The following is a 17,209-nucleotide window of genomic DNA, read 5'->3' as shown; positions in this document are numbered from 1 at the left end:
GCATTACAACAGTACAATACAAGAGTATTTTCGATAGCCGAGTCAGCATGGTTTTTCTCCACCTTACATCACTGCAGGTTGAACTACAATCTGCACTCAAAGTGCTTTCTTGAACTTTTTTAAGGGACTGCACATTGCTGTACAGTTATGACAGAGAATCCCACATATCCGTCCTATAAGCAAGCGCACACATGGTATGTGTGTACAGTATAGCTGAGCTGTGAAGTCCAAGTGAAGTTATGATTTTTCTACAATTGTCACAGTGGGTTGTTAATATAGGGATTTTATGAGTCTTCAGGGACGAGAGGTAGCCCCTTTTGGCAGTCTTGCACTGCACAAAAGGGGTAACACCCATTAGTGGTCACTAATCGTGCAATATTGTGCAGGAAGTTGAAAGAGGGCTGCTTCCTTCAAGGTTCATGACATGTTTTAGCGACTTAAAAAAAAACACATGCATGTACAGTATGTCTAATGTAGACATACTCTGTTAAAGGTACTCTCAGAAAAAATATTTAGAATAATTCATGTGCTTCACCCATCGCTGAGGAGAACAGAGTAAGAATTTGACTGTGTGGTTTCGTGCTATGTATCCATGTGATAATAATTCTCCACAATCTACAAACTTCAATCTTGACATATTGTATTCTGTGTTGTATGACCGAATCAGGCTAAACTAAAGTATGCTTGTCCTGGGCAGTAGACTGGTGTGAATTCATTGTTATTTTTCGCAATAAAATTGCTCAATTTATGAATAATTCGTAATACCTGTGGTAAATTGTTTAATACAGGTATTACGCCAAAAGTCTATATATACAAGGCATGTATGAAAAGCATCGTTTAAGAAGTTTGTAGAAGAAGCGTTGATGTAGGTTCCAAACAAACAGTTCTTCTACACTGGCACAAAAGCACTTCCGCATTGAAGGAGACTATGTTGAAAAATAGATGTGCTATCAGTGTTATCAGTTTTTTTTAACCTCTTTATCACTTGAATGTGTTTACAAACTTTTTGATGGTGCTGCACATATGAATTTATTAAGATAAATAAAGTACACGCTCTTAATCTTCTTTAGTGGACCACAAAAAAATGATATGATGGCCCACATCTGGCCCCCAGGCATTGTGTTTGATAAGTTTTCTGCTGAAGGAACGAGTGATGCATTTATGTACTTCATGGAAATCTTGAAGTCCGTAGTTGCTTTGCCTTTTACTATCATTTGAATGGTGATAGGAGGTGATAGTGCAGCCCAACAAACTTTTCTGTGACGCGTTCATCAGGTTTAATCCCTCTCTCGGGGTACATAAATACCCGTCTGACCGTGTTAGGCTATTTTATTTTACTTTTTTCGTGAGCAAGTTAAACAAAACAACTCCATCCATATTTACAAGCATTACAATGTACAGCATTGCTACACTGAAAATCAGTTTCGCCAAACATTTGGAACAAAATAAAAACACAGAACTTCTGTTGAGCGATAATACGGTTCGACGTGTTTGTGAATCACGTGATCGTTTTACAATTTCCGGGGTTACGCGAATGCCTCTTCTAAACAGCGCGTATGTCTCGGGTGTAGGCGGACTGCTGTCTGAACTAAAGTGAAAGAAACAGGACACACGCGACGGGAAAGTCCTCAAATGTCGAGCAACTCTCGTAAAACGAGGACCCTCATGCGTTGCTTCCTGTTTCCAGAGCTTTTATAAAGCTGCTCGCGACTACTAAATGCAGCGGATCCGGTGACAGCTGCCGCACAAGCACAGCCGCAGACAGACTCGAGCGAAATGGTGAGTGGCTATCAATCGTTTACAGGTTGCTGTGCTGTTGTACCTGTCGCCTTACTCCAAGGGCACTCTCCTTGTTCGTTGCGTAAAACTGACACACACCGTTCAGTGAACCTCTTGTAATGTCTGTTCATCAGGATTTTAACCATTTTAAAGTAACGAAACATTTACAAACGTTCCCTATCCCATATCCTTTTCACCGTGGCATCATCGTTTGGTGTGATGACATTAGATCAAAAAAAATAGCAGGTCACGGTTAACGCTCGTTTTGAATTGGCTACTTCAATAAGAGGCTTTCAAACTGTTTGCATCAGATATCACCTCCAAAAGGTATTTAGTTCTTTAAGTCCCAAGTACCATATAGTGGCCAACATTGAAATACAAAAGTAACCTCGGCCTAAGTGCTCAACATAAGCGGAGGCAGAGTCAAGAATATTTTTAAAGCCCTTAATCAAAAAAGACTTTCAAAGGGCTATACAAGCCCACAGTTAACAAATATTAACAAAAAGCTTCAATTGCCAATAAATACATGGACAGTATTTTTAAAAGTCCTTGTTAAACGTATGGGAAAAGGGAAAAAAACAACGGAATTGGTTCAAATAATATTTTGTATATTATTTTTACAGAACACTTAAAAACACAATACACAAAAAGTATATGTGCCACATTTTGAGAATGTTCTAACACAATAGAAGGTATACAAATGTTTAAATTGTCTTATGTGTTCAATTTATCTACTGTAGTTTTTTAAAGGTATTTTTACATGACAAGTACTTGTTTCTCTGATTACGTTTTTCTGTTTACTTGTGTCATTTGAAATCACGTATCATTTATACTATACCTTCTTATTTTATTTTTGTTTTTCCACTGAAATTCTATTTAAAAACCATATACATAAAGAGAAAACCCAACCATAGTTGAAGTCTTGATCGAAAGTTTAGGAAAAGACAACAAAACTGGAGAAGCAAGATATTCCCTTTTAATGGCCTTTTATGAAGTGTCAGATGTCTTGAGCAATAATTATTCATGGGTAAATGTTTCGATGTGTCTTGTGCTGGACTAATAATCCCAAGCAAAACTCTCTAACTGGAAATATCAGTAACATACATTTTTTTTACCTTAAGAAAACCCTGTAACATTTTGTTTGTTTGTTTCTTTATTTTTTTTTAGTACCTATTTCTGTCATGATACTCAAAATGAGTCAAGTGTGAGTATGTTTTCTACCTTCACTTTGTGTCAACATTTATTATTAATACTACTCTGTAATAACACAATTGGTATTAGTGGTATTAGGCTAGTATCATTCCAGGCTGTTATGGGCATGAAACAACATGATGTGGGTGTGTTCTCTCTGGATACACAGCATTCTGTCAGGTAATGCGGGCAAGAGGGACCGAGGGAGGAAGGAAAGGAAGGAAGCAAGGAGGGGAACTGGAATGGGCAGCCGTTCCAACGTGAAGAAGCTGCCAGCTTCAATTAAAACAGACCATTGTTCTCTCTTTGCAGCCATTTTGCCGTGATAACATAATGGAGAAAAATGGCATGATGTAGGCATCAGTTCACTTCATCTTGACATTTATAAACGTCAGGTTTGTTGTGTTGGCTGACGCCTTTGGTTTGTGGCAGGAAATGACACTGAATTATGAACTTTTGCTGCTCTGGTTTCCTGTTACTGTCAACTTCTAAGATGTCGGCTTCCTTTCTTTCTCACAATGCCGATGTCAAAGGGTCCTCCTACTAATTACACTTTCAGTGCTACAAGCGCGTTTTTTTTGGAAGACACTGCTGCCCCTCAGCTATTGTTGCAAATACTTTGCAGAGGAGTGAGAAAACTGGTTGACTTCATCTTGACAAGAAACCAATTTTGCTTTAAGTTCGCAGAGTTCCAGTCATTTTAACCGATGAAAAGTAATATGGAGTACATAAAGTTTCCAGCATCTGACTCTGAATTTAGTCTGCAGTTATTCCTGGCATAGAATGCCTAGCACAGGGGCTCTCAAACCTTTTGGAGTCAAGGAACCCTTTTAGTAAGCAAATTTCCCCAGGACCCCCATTGCAAATGTTTGTGGAAACAAAACAAACAATCATTTAAGCCAAACATAAGTGCCCTTTTTATTCAGCAGCATATTCAATTTGATAACAAGTATGTCTGTTACTTTTCATCAACACTGAAGTTTAGAAAATAAAATTGCAAATTGCATGTCTCCTTATAACAAACTAGGTTGTGGCCACTTATTTAGTCAAAAATAGCATTATCAAATAAAATGCTGCCTTAGCGTTGCTCATCGCCTTGTTAGCAAGCATTTGTAGACACAAAACACATTTGGACAAATTTCAAAATGATTACATTTTTTTTTATATATTAAACTGGTTGAATTGATTTTTTTGTTGAAGAGTCAAGAATACTTTCACAATTTAATATCAAATAAAATGAAATGAACACAAATATATATTTTTTTTAATAATAAGCCAATGTTCTGTCCCAATGGCTTCTACCTAGGTCAGTGGTTCTTAACCTTGTTGGAGGCACTGAACCCCACCAGTTTCATATGCTCATTCACCGAACCCTTCTTTAGTAAAAAATAAAATATGATTTTTTTTTTTACTGGTGCACGAAATAAATTGTGCATTAATATCACCCTGTTCAAATAACAAAACCAACACAGTACATGGTAGGAAATCTCAGAGCAGGACGCTTTCAATGACTGTGCCCGCTAACTGCAGACTAGACTGAGGGGTGGACCTCTGCGGCGAAGGCTCCACCGAACCCCTGAGACCGACTCACCGATCTCCTAGGGTTCAATCGAACCCAGGTTAAGAACCACTGATCTAGGTAGACAGACAGCGAACAGCAAATGAGTGTAACTCTTCTTTAATTTAGTTGTGCACATACTCATTTATTTTGTAAAACTTTAGAGAAAAGAAAATGCACCAAATATAACTCAGGTAAGTCCCATATGAAAAAATGATTTATCTTGGTAAATGTGCACAAATTGCATAGATTAAATAAGTCATATAACTGAATTACAAATGATATTACCTTCATTACGAAACGTCAATTAGATGCCAATGAGTATGATTATCGATGCAAAACATTTGCTTGTGCTAACATTTACCAAAAGGTAATACCGAGCACAAACGAAAATGCTAATGAGCTAAACACACATAAGGCAATACTCTATAACATGCTGAAGATAAAAACTAACATTAGCTAGCATTTTATCTACAGTAACAAGAAGGACCAACAAACGACTAATTTTGGGCATTTTAGAATAAATGACAAGATTGCAATGAAGAAAACACAACTCACAGACACTCATTGCCCAGAAGAGTGCCAAAGAGAAGGAGCAACACATGCGCATTAACAACAACTACTCCACACCACAAAATGCACTATCAACAGTGGCCAGGGACGGCGCCAAAAACCAAAGACTAAGCCAAACAATGCACAAATCTGTAACTGTTAAATGATAAACTAAATCAGTTTCAAAATACCCAAATTGTTTCATGGTTCCCTTGTCTTGGAGCCACAGACACCGGGGGGTCAGCGGACCCCACTTAGAGAACCACTGACCTATCATGAACTGTCTGTCATGAGAAGTTGGGAGGTGGTTAGACCGCATTGGAGCAATGTCATTGTCTGGAACACTATGGAACTTTTGAAGAATAAAGTCCACTTTTTCTTTACAAAGTAAGTGTTTCAATACAACTGCCACACAATCAATAAGTCCCAGGTTTAAATCTTGGCTCAAGCCCCCATGTGTTGCATATTGTGTTCTCCCTGCGCTTGTGTGGGTTTTCTCAAGGCTCTCCAGTTTCATACAAACATTGTAAAACCATGCAGGTCCATTGAAGACTCTAAATCAGGGGTGTCAAACTCATTTTTATGGTGGGCCACATTGTAGTTCTAGTTTCTGTCAGAGGGCCGGAATGACCATGAAGTCAAATCAAGGAAGGAAGGAATGTGAAATAATGAAGGGGAAGAAAGGAAGGTGAAAGAATGAAAGGTATAGGGTTTTGGTATTTAAGCCAAAAATGAAGTCAAATCAGTATTTCGCGGGCCACATAAAATGATGTGGATCTGCGGATCTGGCCACCAGGCCTTGTGTTTGATACCTGTGGTCTAATTCAGTGGTCCCCAACCTTTTGATCACCACGGACCGGTCAACGCCTTAGATTTATATTGCGGACGGGGGGGGGGGGGGCTGGCGGGGGCTAAAATCCACACCATCCTTCTCACCAGTTGTCCCCAACCACGGGTCCACGGCCTGGTACCGGTCCGTTGATCAACTGGTTCCGGGCCGCGTGGGCCGCACCCGAAATAATGTTTTGGAACTGATTTAGTTCAACAGTTCATTCATTTGCGCTTTGTTTGGCATGATCTTTGTTTTTTTGGGGCCGCTTCTGGCCGCTGTTGATATTAGATAGCGAGAAGGGTGATGTGCTTTTGACAGCAGTCGGTCAGTGATGCGCACCCGGTCCACAATATAAATCCCAAGCGTTGACCGGTCCGTGTTGATAAGAAGGTTGGGGACCGCTGCTTCTCACTATGTATGTAATATCAGTGGCCATAGGCGGCGCCAACAATACAAAGATCAAGCACAAACGTATGAACTGTTAAACTAAATCATCTCCAAAACATTATTTCGGGTGCAGCCCACGTGGCCCGGTACCAGTTGATCCACGGACCGGTACCGTTCCGCGGACCGGGGGTTGGGGAACGCTGGTCTAATTGGTTGCTCGACTTCTGCATGTGGCCTGTACTGACTAGACAAAGGAACATATTTATTTTGGGTTGTTTTGCCTAAAACAACCCCCAAAAATGTCAGGTTAAGTCAAATTAACACAGGCATTGGTTTAGTCCCTTTTCATCCCACATTGGGTTATTTAGGACCAAACCGTTTCGAGAGGGACACATGAAAGAATCAAATATCCATCATGTGTTCCCCCTCTCCTAATTAATAGTCGTTTCCTCAGTCGAGTGAGCAAACTAACCTGTTGCGTGTCCACGCTGCGTGTCTTCGGAAAGCAGAATGGGAAAAGCCGACTGCAGCAGGCCCAGGAGGATGCGGAGGAGGTGAAGGGCATCATGCTGGACAACCTGAACAAGGCGGAAGAGCGATCTGGAAAATTGGGCGACCTGGAGGACAGAGCTGATGAGCTGCTAAAAAAGGTTGGCTGGCGACCAGTATTCCCAAAAGTCGTCACTTAATATTTTTCTTTGTGGCACTATTTCTACTTTTCGTCTGTTGTTTTGTGACATAATGGAGCCCTTCCATCGGCATTCGGGGAACCAAATAGAGACATGTCAAATTGATTGTTTATAAATACACCTTAGGTGGAGCTGGAGAGGAAAAGAAATGTACAATTTACATCCTGATTGTGTTTAATGGTGCTATTTTGGGAGAGGTATTTCCTTTTGTTGAGATGAATGAAGTGAGCGGGTCTCCTTGGGTATAACCAAGTCAGTGCAGGACATGCCATGAGGCCAGTGTTTGTCCGGGGGTCAATGTGGGGGTCACGTCATTCCCACATCCTCTGATGGATGGTGTTATGTCACAATATAGGACAGGATATGTCAGGTTTGACGTTTAGAGTCCATGAGATCATACGGATTTCAACTTTACTTTTGTCACAACTAAAATTGACCCAAACTAGGATGAGTACTAGACATAAAGAAGGAATTAGGAATTGATGAAAACAGTCCCAACACGTCTTGATAAAATGTCTGTCGCATGTAACAAAATAACAATTGTGGCTCTCTAGGACACCATATTTCTTGGCTCTCCGAAATTTGACCGTTTGACGAATGTTAAGTGACTGCAGACCCCGCCCCATATATGCCTGAGCCAATGGATTTTGTTACCGTGACGACAGGGGCTGGTGCTAGAGGAGCAAGGGCCTCAGACAATAAAAACAAAAAACGCCTTTTCATTTATGGAGGCAGCAATTTACACACTACATGTGGGCATGTCATGTGGTACATCACTAACCGCAAATAAAAAACCCTCCACCAGTGTTGGGCAAGTTTCTTCAAAACTGTAATGTTGTTATTATCATTTGTTACAGTCATTAGTGACATTATAATATTACTGTATTTGAAACGTAAGGCATTACACTACGGTTGCATTATTTTTATATTACTCTCACCAGCATACCTGGAAATTTGCTAAATTTGCTATAGTGTTTAACATACTATTTAATATGAGGTTTGTATGCTTCATTTTGATATTCCTTGACCAGAACTATGTATAGACTATTTATTGACTGATATTAATAGCAATTGTACACGAAAATTAGCGTTAGCTTACCTTGTCATTATTGCTAGTTGCAACAGCCACTTTTTGTCCCGTTCTAGTTTAAGCTTTCTCAGCAACCGTGGCTCGCTTTGCCCATAGCCAAGGGTATTACAGAAGGGGAAAAAAAGCGCTATTGACCATGAGATCTCCTCAAACGGCCATCATATAAGGACAAGTGGTTTTAGCTTCTTAGTGTTTTTTGTTTGTTTTTTTTTATGTTGGTGTGTTGATGTTTCTTACTATGTAATGTATTGGCAATGTTTTAGGATAACGGTGTTGCAAGGATAAGTCAAGCTTATCGCTCTGCAATCACTGCGGCAAGAAACAACTTCAAAATAAGTGTTCTAAGGCTATTGTATTGTCGTCCATGTATTATTGGCTGAGTTTATTTTGAAGTTGGCTGACGTAACGTGTTCTTGATGTGTTACATTATGCTGTTGCGGCTCCTAAACATAAATATATAAATACAAACCTTGATATATACAAATATATAAATACAACCCTTGTTGCCAAAAACCTCCTGTACATGTAACTTACATGACCCAGGTGGATTTGTTTTCTCTTCCATTTGACATTACTCCTGCAACTAACGAGCAATGTGAATTGAACATGCAGGCTTCACGAGAATGCCCACATTTTTTCAATTTGTGTTCCATGCGGATCACGGATTGAATTGGACAAAACCTCACAATCTTGAACACTAATGAAACCATTTAGGACCATCATTAGGCACTTTTTTCCCAGTTTATTGATTACCGTGTGCAAAGTTAAAAATTTACACCTCAAACATCGATGGGAAATCGCATATTTCGAGCCTTGCATTTTTATCCATCTCAGCAGGTGGCCATTTTGTCATGGCTCAAATGCTTGACTTGTGTATTCCTTTAAGAACATTGTAAAGGCAAATCTTTTCCTGCCCATGATTCAGTTTTTCTTTTAATATCCTCAATAGAAGCAGTTTGTGTAATTTCCAAAGTCATCTTGTGTTAATACACACACACACAAACACACACACACACTGGTATCATTTTTGAAACATGCTTCATTTCCTTATTGGGTGGGTCTGTTATGCAGCTGGATAAGAGTGTCTTGTGAGATAAGAAATAAAAACTACTACGAACTATTCTATCTTTGTCAAGTGCTGCATATGCAAGTAAGACCAAATCATTCATAAAAGTTCAATGTGATTGTTTTTTTTGTGTCAGACTGTTTCTGGTTTCATGTTGCATCAGGGAGCTATTTTTTGTCAAAAGACCAGCTTGTGCGCTTACACAATTGCACCAACAACAGTTGTTTGTTGATTAGCCAGGCTTACTTCAGATGGAATTATGGTGAAACGCAACATAAATTTAACATTTCATACCTCTTTTTGCTTTTATCCAGAGTCGAGCCTTTGAAAAGAAATCCGTCCAAGTGAAGGAAAAAACAAGATGGAAGAATAAGAAGGTGAAAATTGTATTAATTGCACTTGCAGTTGTTGTGGCCGTCATCGTAGTTGGAATTATCATATATATGACAACTTAGCGCACTCCTGCCTGGTTGGATGGAAAGTGACACATTGGAACTGTGCAACATGATGTGGACTAAGACCTTTTTTTTAAGGTCCAGAAGCATTTTGCCTGAATGGTCAACGGTCAATAGGTAATATTTATGGGACTGTCTGTCAGTCTCACTTATTGGTAAGAGAACATGGTACCATTAATAGCTGCTTATTTCATTTTTCCACAACTTGTTCTAAGTATGTTTCATCATTTCCACATAGAAAAGAAACATGTCAACTCATTGGGCCAATTAAGCATCGTCTGTTATGGACCTGTATCAATTTATAACATCTGTGTTGAAAACAGTGGTGTGTTTTGAACTAAACACTCTTTACTTTATTTTTTTTGGATAACTTAACAATTGACAGAAACTCGTAACTGCTTTACTGTTTTTTGTTGTTTTCAATGTATGCACATTCTAGAGTTATGAAGACTGTAGTGACAGTGACCCCTTCTGGTTGATATTCATACTATACATGAAAAAGCTCAACATGTATTCTACTCGTATCACAGAAATGTATGTTTTTGAAGAGCGACGTGATGCGCATGGACATATATACTGTACAGCGCTCCTATTCGGCAAATTTGATCATCTTTCATAGTTTTTTTTTATAATCCAGGGTATTGTGAATGCATTATCTTTTCAGAATCAAAAGCCATTGTAGTTTGTTCAACTTGAGAGTACATTAACTTCTCAGTCGTCTAATGAGCTGGTAGATGTTGACCAAAACTTATTGCGTACTTTTACAAGTACTTAACTTCCAAGAACTACTGATAAAACTTCCCCTGATACAATTTAAAGTGCCTCTGATTAACCCCAAATAAATTGAAGCTGTTCCAATATGCATTTCCTGTTTAATTTGTTGTTGTCACGTGTGATCTTAACAGCACACGAAATGGTTGGCAGAAAACATCCACGGTATCAGAAGATGTGATTGTTTTCGGGTATCGGCCTGGAGAAAGCCCTCACAGAGTTTGCAAGGCGTTACATATATTAGTGAAAACAATGAGGACAGTCACTATCGAGTGGAGAAAATATTGCACAACAGCGATATTACCAAGAACTTGACCTCACTCCTACTGATGAAAAGCTAGTAAAGGAGGATGCCTAAATGTCGGAAGGGTTAAATGGAAGGAAGAAGGAATTACAGAAATGTCTGGGAAGTACAGTACTGGTATAATGAACAACTGAATGATACTGTACATCAGTTACCAAATAAATGATCACACTGTGACCCTCATTCTTGTATATATTCAAAATCAGACTCAAAAGTTATTGCATATTGCGACTCCACAGATAGCAACAAAATCTCCTTTTCATTGTTATACTTGTAATTATAAAATTGGATGGAAAATAGATATGAAGGACTACCAAAAACTAAAGCGTCACTTTGTTTAAATCTGTAGTGCTCTGTGCCACTGGTTTGAAAATCTGATTTTGGTTTCGACATGATACGAAACACGACATGATATGAAACATGGCATGATACGAAACATGATCCTGTTTCGACAGGATAAAAAAACGTCACTAAACCTGTCCTCCTATGCAGGGTCCCCAACCCCCGGTCCTTGAATCAACTGGTACCGGGACACGTGGGCTGCACCCGAAATAATGTTTTGGAGTTGATTTCGTTTAATGCTACGTGCACACCGAACGCGAACGAGGAGAAAAAGCGGAGAGTTTTGTATTGTAGTCAATGGAGTTCGCGCGAATGCGCATCGGGCGACGCGATGGACGTGAATGGAGCGACGCGAATGGCCCCGCAGGGTCACGAGAAGCAAAATTATCGCCTTTCGCGTGAAATTAAATTTTTTAACTGTTTCGCGTCGCGACAGCCAATCAACTTCGGGAACATTCAACAGCTCACGCAGAGGGCAGGAATGAATCATGGCGGCCGCTTTGCGGTCACCGGGAGCGATCCAACACGGCCAGCTGAGCTTTCAATACAAAACGAAGCCAAGCAAGAGCCCTCACCCGGCTTGTAGAAAGGCGGAGGCGAGAATTTGGGACAACTGGTATATGCAGCGTTTGCTTCACTTAACAGCTGTTGAACCGTAGTTACTGTGCTAAGCTAACGATAGCGCAGCATTGTCAGCACAAGATTTAGCACGGTCTCGGCCACTGCAAGATTGCGAAACTGATCAGTGTTGGCGCCGCCCCCTGGCCGCTGTTGCTATTAAATATATTACATACACAGTGAGAAGGGTGATGTTGCACATCTGTAGCAAGAGTTTTGAAAGTAGCTATGTCGCAGTTTTCTCCTCCAACTGCTAACAACTGGCATTCCCACAAGTCTGTAAATGTGATAGAAAGTGTGCTTGTGCGGTTGCCATGTAAACCATACCATAGGTAGGGGCAGAAGTGCACATGTGAGTTCAGGGTTTCAGAAAATAAAATAATTGTAGATTTTTTTAAATCAATTTGAATGTAAATGCAGTTAATACTTTTATATCAGATGTAAACATGTTAAGTGTATTTGAATTTAGTGTATTATTATTATTATTATTGTTGTTGTTGTTATCATATACACATTTGCACATTGCCCGAAGACGGTTGAGAGAGGAACACGCAAGCCAACTACCCTAGTGGGAATAAGCGGCTAAAAAAAAATTGATGGACGAATGGTTGCCAGAGAAGAACTCAAATCGTAGCGCAAGCCACAGACACAGTGCGTTGTCACCCGGAAGTGATGTCACCAACAGCTTCCGCTGGGAAGACCGGCAACATGGCAGCGGACATGCAGGTATGTGTGGCTGGCTTTTTGCAACGCGATGAACAATTATGCGATGAGTTGCAAATCATTTATCAGCCACGTTTGATATTGTGACAATACTGTCATTAAACCTGGAAGAAGGTGGCCACTTTCGGTGTGACACGTGGCTAGAATTTATTTAGCTTCATGGCTAATAGAGGAGCTCTACGTAGCCTGCGAATGTCTTGAAGCAACATCTGCCTTGCGAGTATAATGGACATTTAGTATTGGCGAGAAAATGTTTTTAAAAGAACAAAATAAAGTAAAAGAAAACTTGACAGAGAGATAACTATTTTTTCAGCATTACTTGTATGATAAGACACTACTTAGCTGACTTTGACTTGTGTGATCACTCACCATTGTCATTCAGTTGCTCAGATGATTACGTAAATTATGTCCCCGTTATTTTTCCACATTTTGGAATTATTTCGCCCCACAAACAAGACGATGCAAAAATAGGATCTTTTTTTTCTCGAAATGCAATTGTGGCGATCACTCGTTGGTTTCACAACGAGGCCTTTAGCATGAATCTCCATTTGCCATTATTGAAAACTAGAAAAATACAGATGCGAGTCTGACTTTTTCAATGCAATCCTACAACATTTTCTTTGATGTGATGAAATACATGCGCAATGTTATTTGTCTACCAGGTTTCCGAGACGCTGAAGAAATTTGCTTTAAAAGTGACTACAGCCAGTGTGAAAGAGCGTAAGGAGATTTTCGGAGAGCTGAAACAATGTTTAAAGGGTAAAGGTGAGTACGTGGGTGCTTTATGCTGTTCATGATTGTTGTTTTTTTCGGTTGCATTAAAAGGAGATCTAGTTATCACTGATGGTTTGCGGTTTGGGCTGCTATGTATTTTAGAGTTACCAGAGCCAGCCATCAAAGGCCTTTGTAAGCTCTTCTGCCTCACTCCTCACAGATATAGGTAAGCACACGTGTTGACTTCTAGTTTTTGCATTCTCTTTTTACTAAATTTCGCCTTTCTGTTTACAAACTTTTTTTTTTTTTTGTCAGAGATGCTGCATCTCGCAGAGAGACCCTCTCCGCCATTGCTCAGCTGGCCGAACGCCAGCCTGACATTCTGGTCATGAGCCTCCTCCACTGCCTTCTCAACAGTGGAGTTGTCACTAAAAATGGCGAGCCAGGGTATGCGTTTCATGTGGCTGTTTTTGATGACTTATTTCAGCAGAAGCTGTAACTCCTACTGATGACAGAAATACTGGCTGCCTGATATTATTGAAGTTTACTATAGAGTTTCAATGTCTGAAGGACGACATGTTTGTTTTTACGTTCTCACCAACAAGCTCATACTTTTATTGTCAGGAAAAGCACAGGCTCTGCTGCTTTCATTTGCCTGTCTTGGACCTGCCTTTTAGTCCCCGCTGTTTTTTCTACTCCAGAGAAAAGACAAGGACCCACCTGGAATAAGATGGTACGTATTGGTAATGTAGTGTTTATTGCGGGGGAGTCATTTCAGCTCCACTCGCGAGCTGCAATTTTGAAATAGTTTTATCCTTCCAAGGCACCTAAAACACATTAAAGTTCCTATCATAACACATGTAGCATTCATAAAAACACTGTATTCTTTAGTGAAAGATAAACCACAATACTGTCTAGTGATGGTTCACTGTAATACTTTTTCTGTGTGTGGATTGAGATTATGATATTAACAGGAAAATCTAACTTCATCACCCAAGTTGATGTTTTGCCTGTCTCTTAGGTTCATGTTCAGAGTCTGCTTGTGGCCGAGGTAGTGGGCGGAGCCAAATCTACTGCTCAGAAGTCAAGCCTGAAAAATCTAACTCATCTTTGTGAGGAGGTGAGTATAAAACTCAGGGATGAGTCAGACATGGTAATTAATAATGACATGAACAGCCCAGCCTCAGACATTTTGGCTTTTTTTTCCCCCCAGAATCCAGGTTTAGTTGATCAGTATATTAGCACCCTGGTGAGTCTGGAGCCAAGTCCTACAACCCTGGCCATGCTCGGTGTGTGTTTAGACTTCTGCACAGCTCAGAAGGACAAAGCTACAATTGAAAAGCATAAAGTGAGTTGTTGGCATCGCTCTATGAACAGTAAAATCAGTGCATTGGCACACTTAACTGCGAAATACAGTGAATTGTTGCTCATAACCTTGCTGTTGTTCAGAGTGCCATGTTGGACCTTTACATAAAGACGGTTTTGATGAGCAAGACAAAAACACATCAGCACATTCTGGACAAAATTGGCTCCCTGTTACGCCACATTTCTCACTCAGAGTTCAAGGAGCTGCTTCTCCCCAGCATTCAGAAAACAATGTTGCGAAGTCCTGAGAATGCCATGCAGGGTGAGGTGCTTTTTGGATTCTCATGACCGTGATAAATAATCACTCATTTATTCTGCAAAATGTAATGGACTATCTCCTTAAAATTTCCCACCAGCAATTTCCTGCCTGCTATCTGCACTGACTCTTGATCTCAGTCAGTATGCCATGGATATTGGAAAGGCTATAGCAAGTAAGAGATTTAAATCAAAACCTTTTCTATTTTTTTATATTAATTTGTTTACCCAGGTGTAGTATTTTTATTATTATTATCATTAGTACTATATATTGTATTTCTTAGGCCAACTTAAAGCTAACAACGCCCAGCTAATGGAGGAAGCAATCCAGGCCTTGCAGAACTTGGCCCAACAATGCAGTGACAGCAGTGCTGTACAAGACATTGTCACACACCTTTTCAAGATACTCGGAGGTGAAGTAGATATTTGCTCTCAACTCTGTTTTTTTCATTGTTTTATATTGATGTATTTATATATGTTCTTCATGTTATAATGTTGCAATGTACATGGTAACAGGATCTGAAGGAAAGCTGACAGTTGTCACCCAAAAGATGAGTGTTTTGTCAGGTATGATGCGTCTTCTGTAGTTAAACCCTACAAAGTACAGAAGGGTTGATTAGTTTGTGTCTTATGGACTTTTCTGATTTTAGGTATTGGCAGCTGCAGCCATCATGCGGTGTCAGGAGCTTCAAGCCAAACTCTGAGCTCTGCAGTGTCAGTAATGTTCATCCCTTTTCTGCAGCAAGAAGGTATCCTTGATTTTTTTTTCTCCTTTTTTCTTTTCAACTATGCTTAGTTGTTCTATATTAATCTACGTCAGATCAAAGTCCTTGGAGTGCCAGCTCTATGTAAATTTGCGTTATCATTGTCATAAATTTCCTAAAGTGTGCACAAGCACAGGGTGGAGTGGACAAAAGATAGCCTTATCATTACACCTGCACAAGTACAAGGAATGAAATTTTGACAACGAGCTTGAACCATCCAAGAAACATACAATACAATTGACTGACAAGGAGACAGAAAGCAAGGCCTGTCAGTTGCGCTATGCTGAACTTGTTAAGATGTCTTCTTTAGTGTCTAATATGTTATTTTTTTCAGTTAGGGTTAAAATTAAACAAGAAAAATCCTCTCTCGGAGTGTGACATCATTGCCTAATCTGCATGATTGGCATTTTGCATGTAATTTTAATGGAGGATGTAAGAGAGAATGTTGTCGGAGACTTATAACATGAGTAAAAACACCCTACATGGGTTTAAAACTAGATTTTTTTAGTTTTTGCCTTTAAATTCTCAAAATAACATAATGAGCACTTAATATAAATCACCATTGCAGGGAATCAGCATGAGACTTCGGAAAGTCACCAGATTTAGCAAGAAAGTCACCACATGAGAATCACTGTGGATTTAGTGTCAAAACATCCAACATTAACAAGTCATGTATCCCACTTACTCTAGCAGTGTCCCTGATGTTAATTTTGTGCAACCCCGTTTTTTCAGCAACATTCCCCTCCCCTCAAAGTATTGCACCAACAAGGTAAATTCCTTAGTCTTGGCTGTATACATTTGGCTTTTGGACAAATGGGAGACCAAAAAAATAAGAATTCCAGCTCTTATGTCATGCTATTTACATTGAGACGTGTTGAAGAAATCAGGGCAGAGCAACTTTTGTTTGAATCCACCCACTTCCCGAGTAAGCATAATTATTGCAACAGACATTTAACTTAAAAGAGAATAGCATTTAATATTTGGTGGTATAACCCTTACTTGCAATAACGTTTCCAGGTTATTGCCGCGCCTGCTTAGTTGTTATTTGTATCAGAGTCATTATTCATTCAGTATACACCTTGGGAGGTAAAATGAATGCTCTATTGTGTTAAGCTTTTGACAATATGGTAAAATTCATGCTTTATTGTGTTAAGGTTTTGACCACAAAGGTGTTCTGTACTGTTCTGGTCTGTTCTAATTGACCTGGCCAGTTGAAATGTTTTTTACTTTTCACCCTATCCTTTATTTTGGCCATGTGTTTGCATCATTGTGTTTTTGCATAATGATGTTTCTCCTGATTTGTTATGATGCTTTTTCTGTAAATTGATAGACAAAATGGTTTTATGAGGCTTCTAAATCCATTCTGCTGATATCATCTTGTATTTGTTTGTATATATGTATGAAATTAGGGAATCGCACCACACATCCTACCATTTGAATTTCCTTTTCGCTATCTTCTCTCTTCAGTTCATGAGGGAACTTTGGTGCACGGGGTGTCAGTGCTCTCCCAGTGGAGCAATCGCCTTACTGTGCAGATTCCCAGTGACCTTCTAGATTGGTTCCAAAAGGCATTTACCCTCAAAACCTCCACTTCTCCGGTTCGCCACGCCTACATTCAGGCCATGCTCGGGTCATTTAAAGGTAGGGTCAAACAAAGCAAAAAAAACGACAACCTTAAAATGTATAAATTCTTACATCACAGTTAAGACAAATGTCTTTCCCTCCCATTCTCCCTATCTTTCTACCCTTTTCAG

General features: G+C 39.7%; 2 protein-coding genes across 2 annotated transcripts in view; both read left to right on the top strand.

Moving 5' to 3' along the window:
* Positions 1-1,546: 1,546 nt before the first annotated feature.
* On the top strand, positions 1,547-10,457 carry vamp5 (vesicle-associated membrane protein 5). Its single transcript, XM_088413624.1, has 3 exons — positions 1,547-1,779; positions 6,809-6,949; positions 9,459-10,457. Exons 1-3 carry the CDS (start codon positions 1,777-1,779, stop codon positions 9,597-9,599), a joined length of 285 nt encoding a protein of 94 aa, XP_088269750.1. The 5' UTR covers positions 1,547-1,776; the 3' UTR covers positions 9,600-10,457.
* A 1,879-nt stretch (positions 10,458-12,336) lies between these two features.
* The window catches only part of gcn1 (GCN1 activator of EIF2AK4), a 28,079-nt gene continuing 23,206 nt past the window's right edge, over positions 12,337-17,209 (top strand). The window contains exons 1-13 of the mRNA XM_088413613.1: positions 12,337-12,360; positions 13,020-13,122; positions 13,234-13,297; positions 13,387-13,518; positions 13,696-13,804; positions 14,093-14,191; positions 14,285-14,419; positions 14,521-14,698; positions 14,793-14,867; positions 14,976-15,104; positions 15,208-15,258; positions 15,342-15,440; positions 16,923-17,096. Coding sequence (XP_088269739.1) covers positions 12,343-12,360; positions 13,020-13,122; positions 13,234-13,297; positions 13,387-13,518; positions 13,696-13,804; positions 14,093-14,191; positions 14,285-14,419; positions 14,521-14,698; positions 14,793-14,867; positions 14,976-15,104; positions 15,208-15,258; positions 15,342-15,440; positions 16,923-17,096 — 1,366 coding nt within the window. The 5' untranslated portion in view covers positions 12,337-12,342. The remainder of the gene's footprint in view (positions 12,361-13,019; positions 13,123-13,233; positions 13,298-13,386; positions 13,519-13,695; positions 13,805-14,092; positions 14,192-14,284; positions 14,420-14,520; positions 14,699-14,792; positions 14,868-14,975; positions 15,105-15,207; positions 15,259-15,341; positions 15,441-16,922; positions 17,097-17,209) is intronic.

The sequence above is a fragment of the Hippichthys cyanospilos genome, chromosome 1 (assembly GCF_059441005.1).
Source record: "Hippichthys cyanospilos isolate Australia breed blue-spotted pipefish chromosome 1, RoL_Hcya_1.0, whole genome shotgun sequence".
NCBI lineage: Eukaryota > Metazoa > Chordata > Actinopteri > Syngnathiformes > Syngnathidae > Hippichthys > Hippichthys cyanospilos.
The sequence above is the reverse complement of the archived record's forward strand: the minus strand, read 5'-3'. Positions and strand labels throughout refer to the sequence as shown.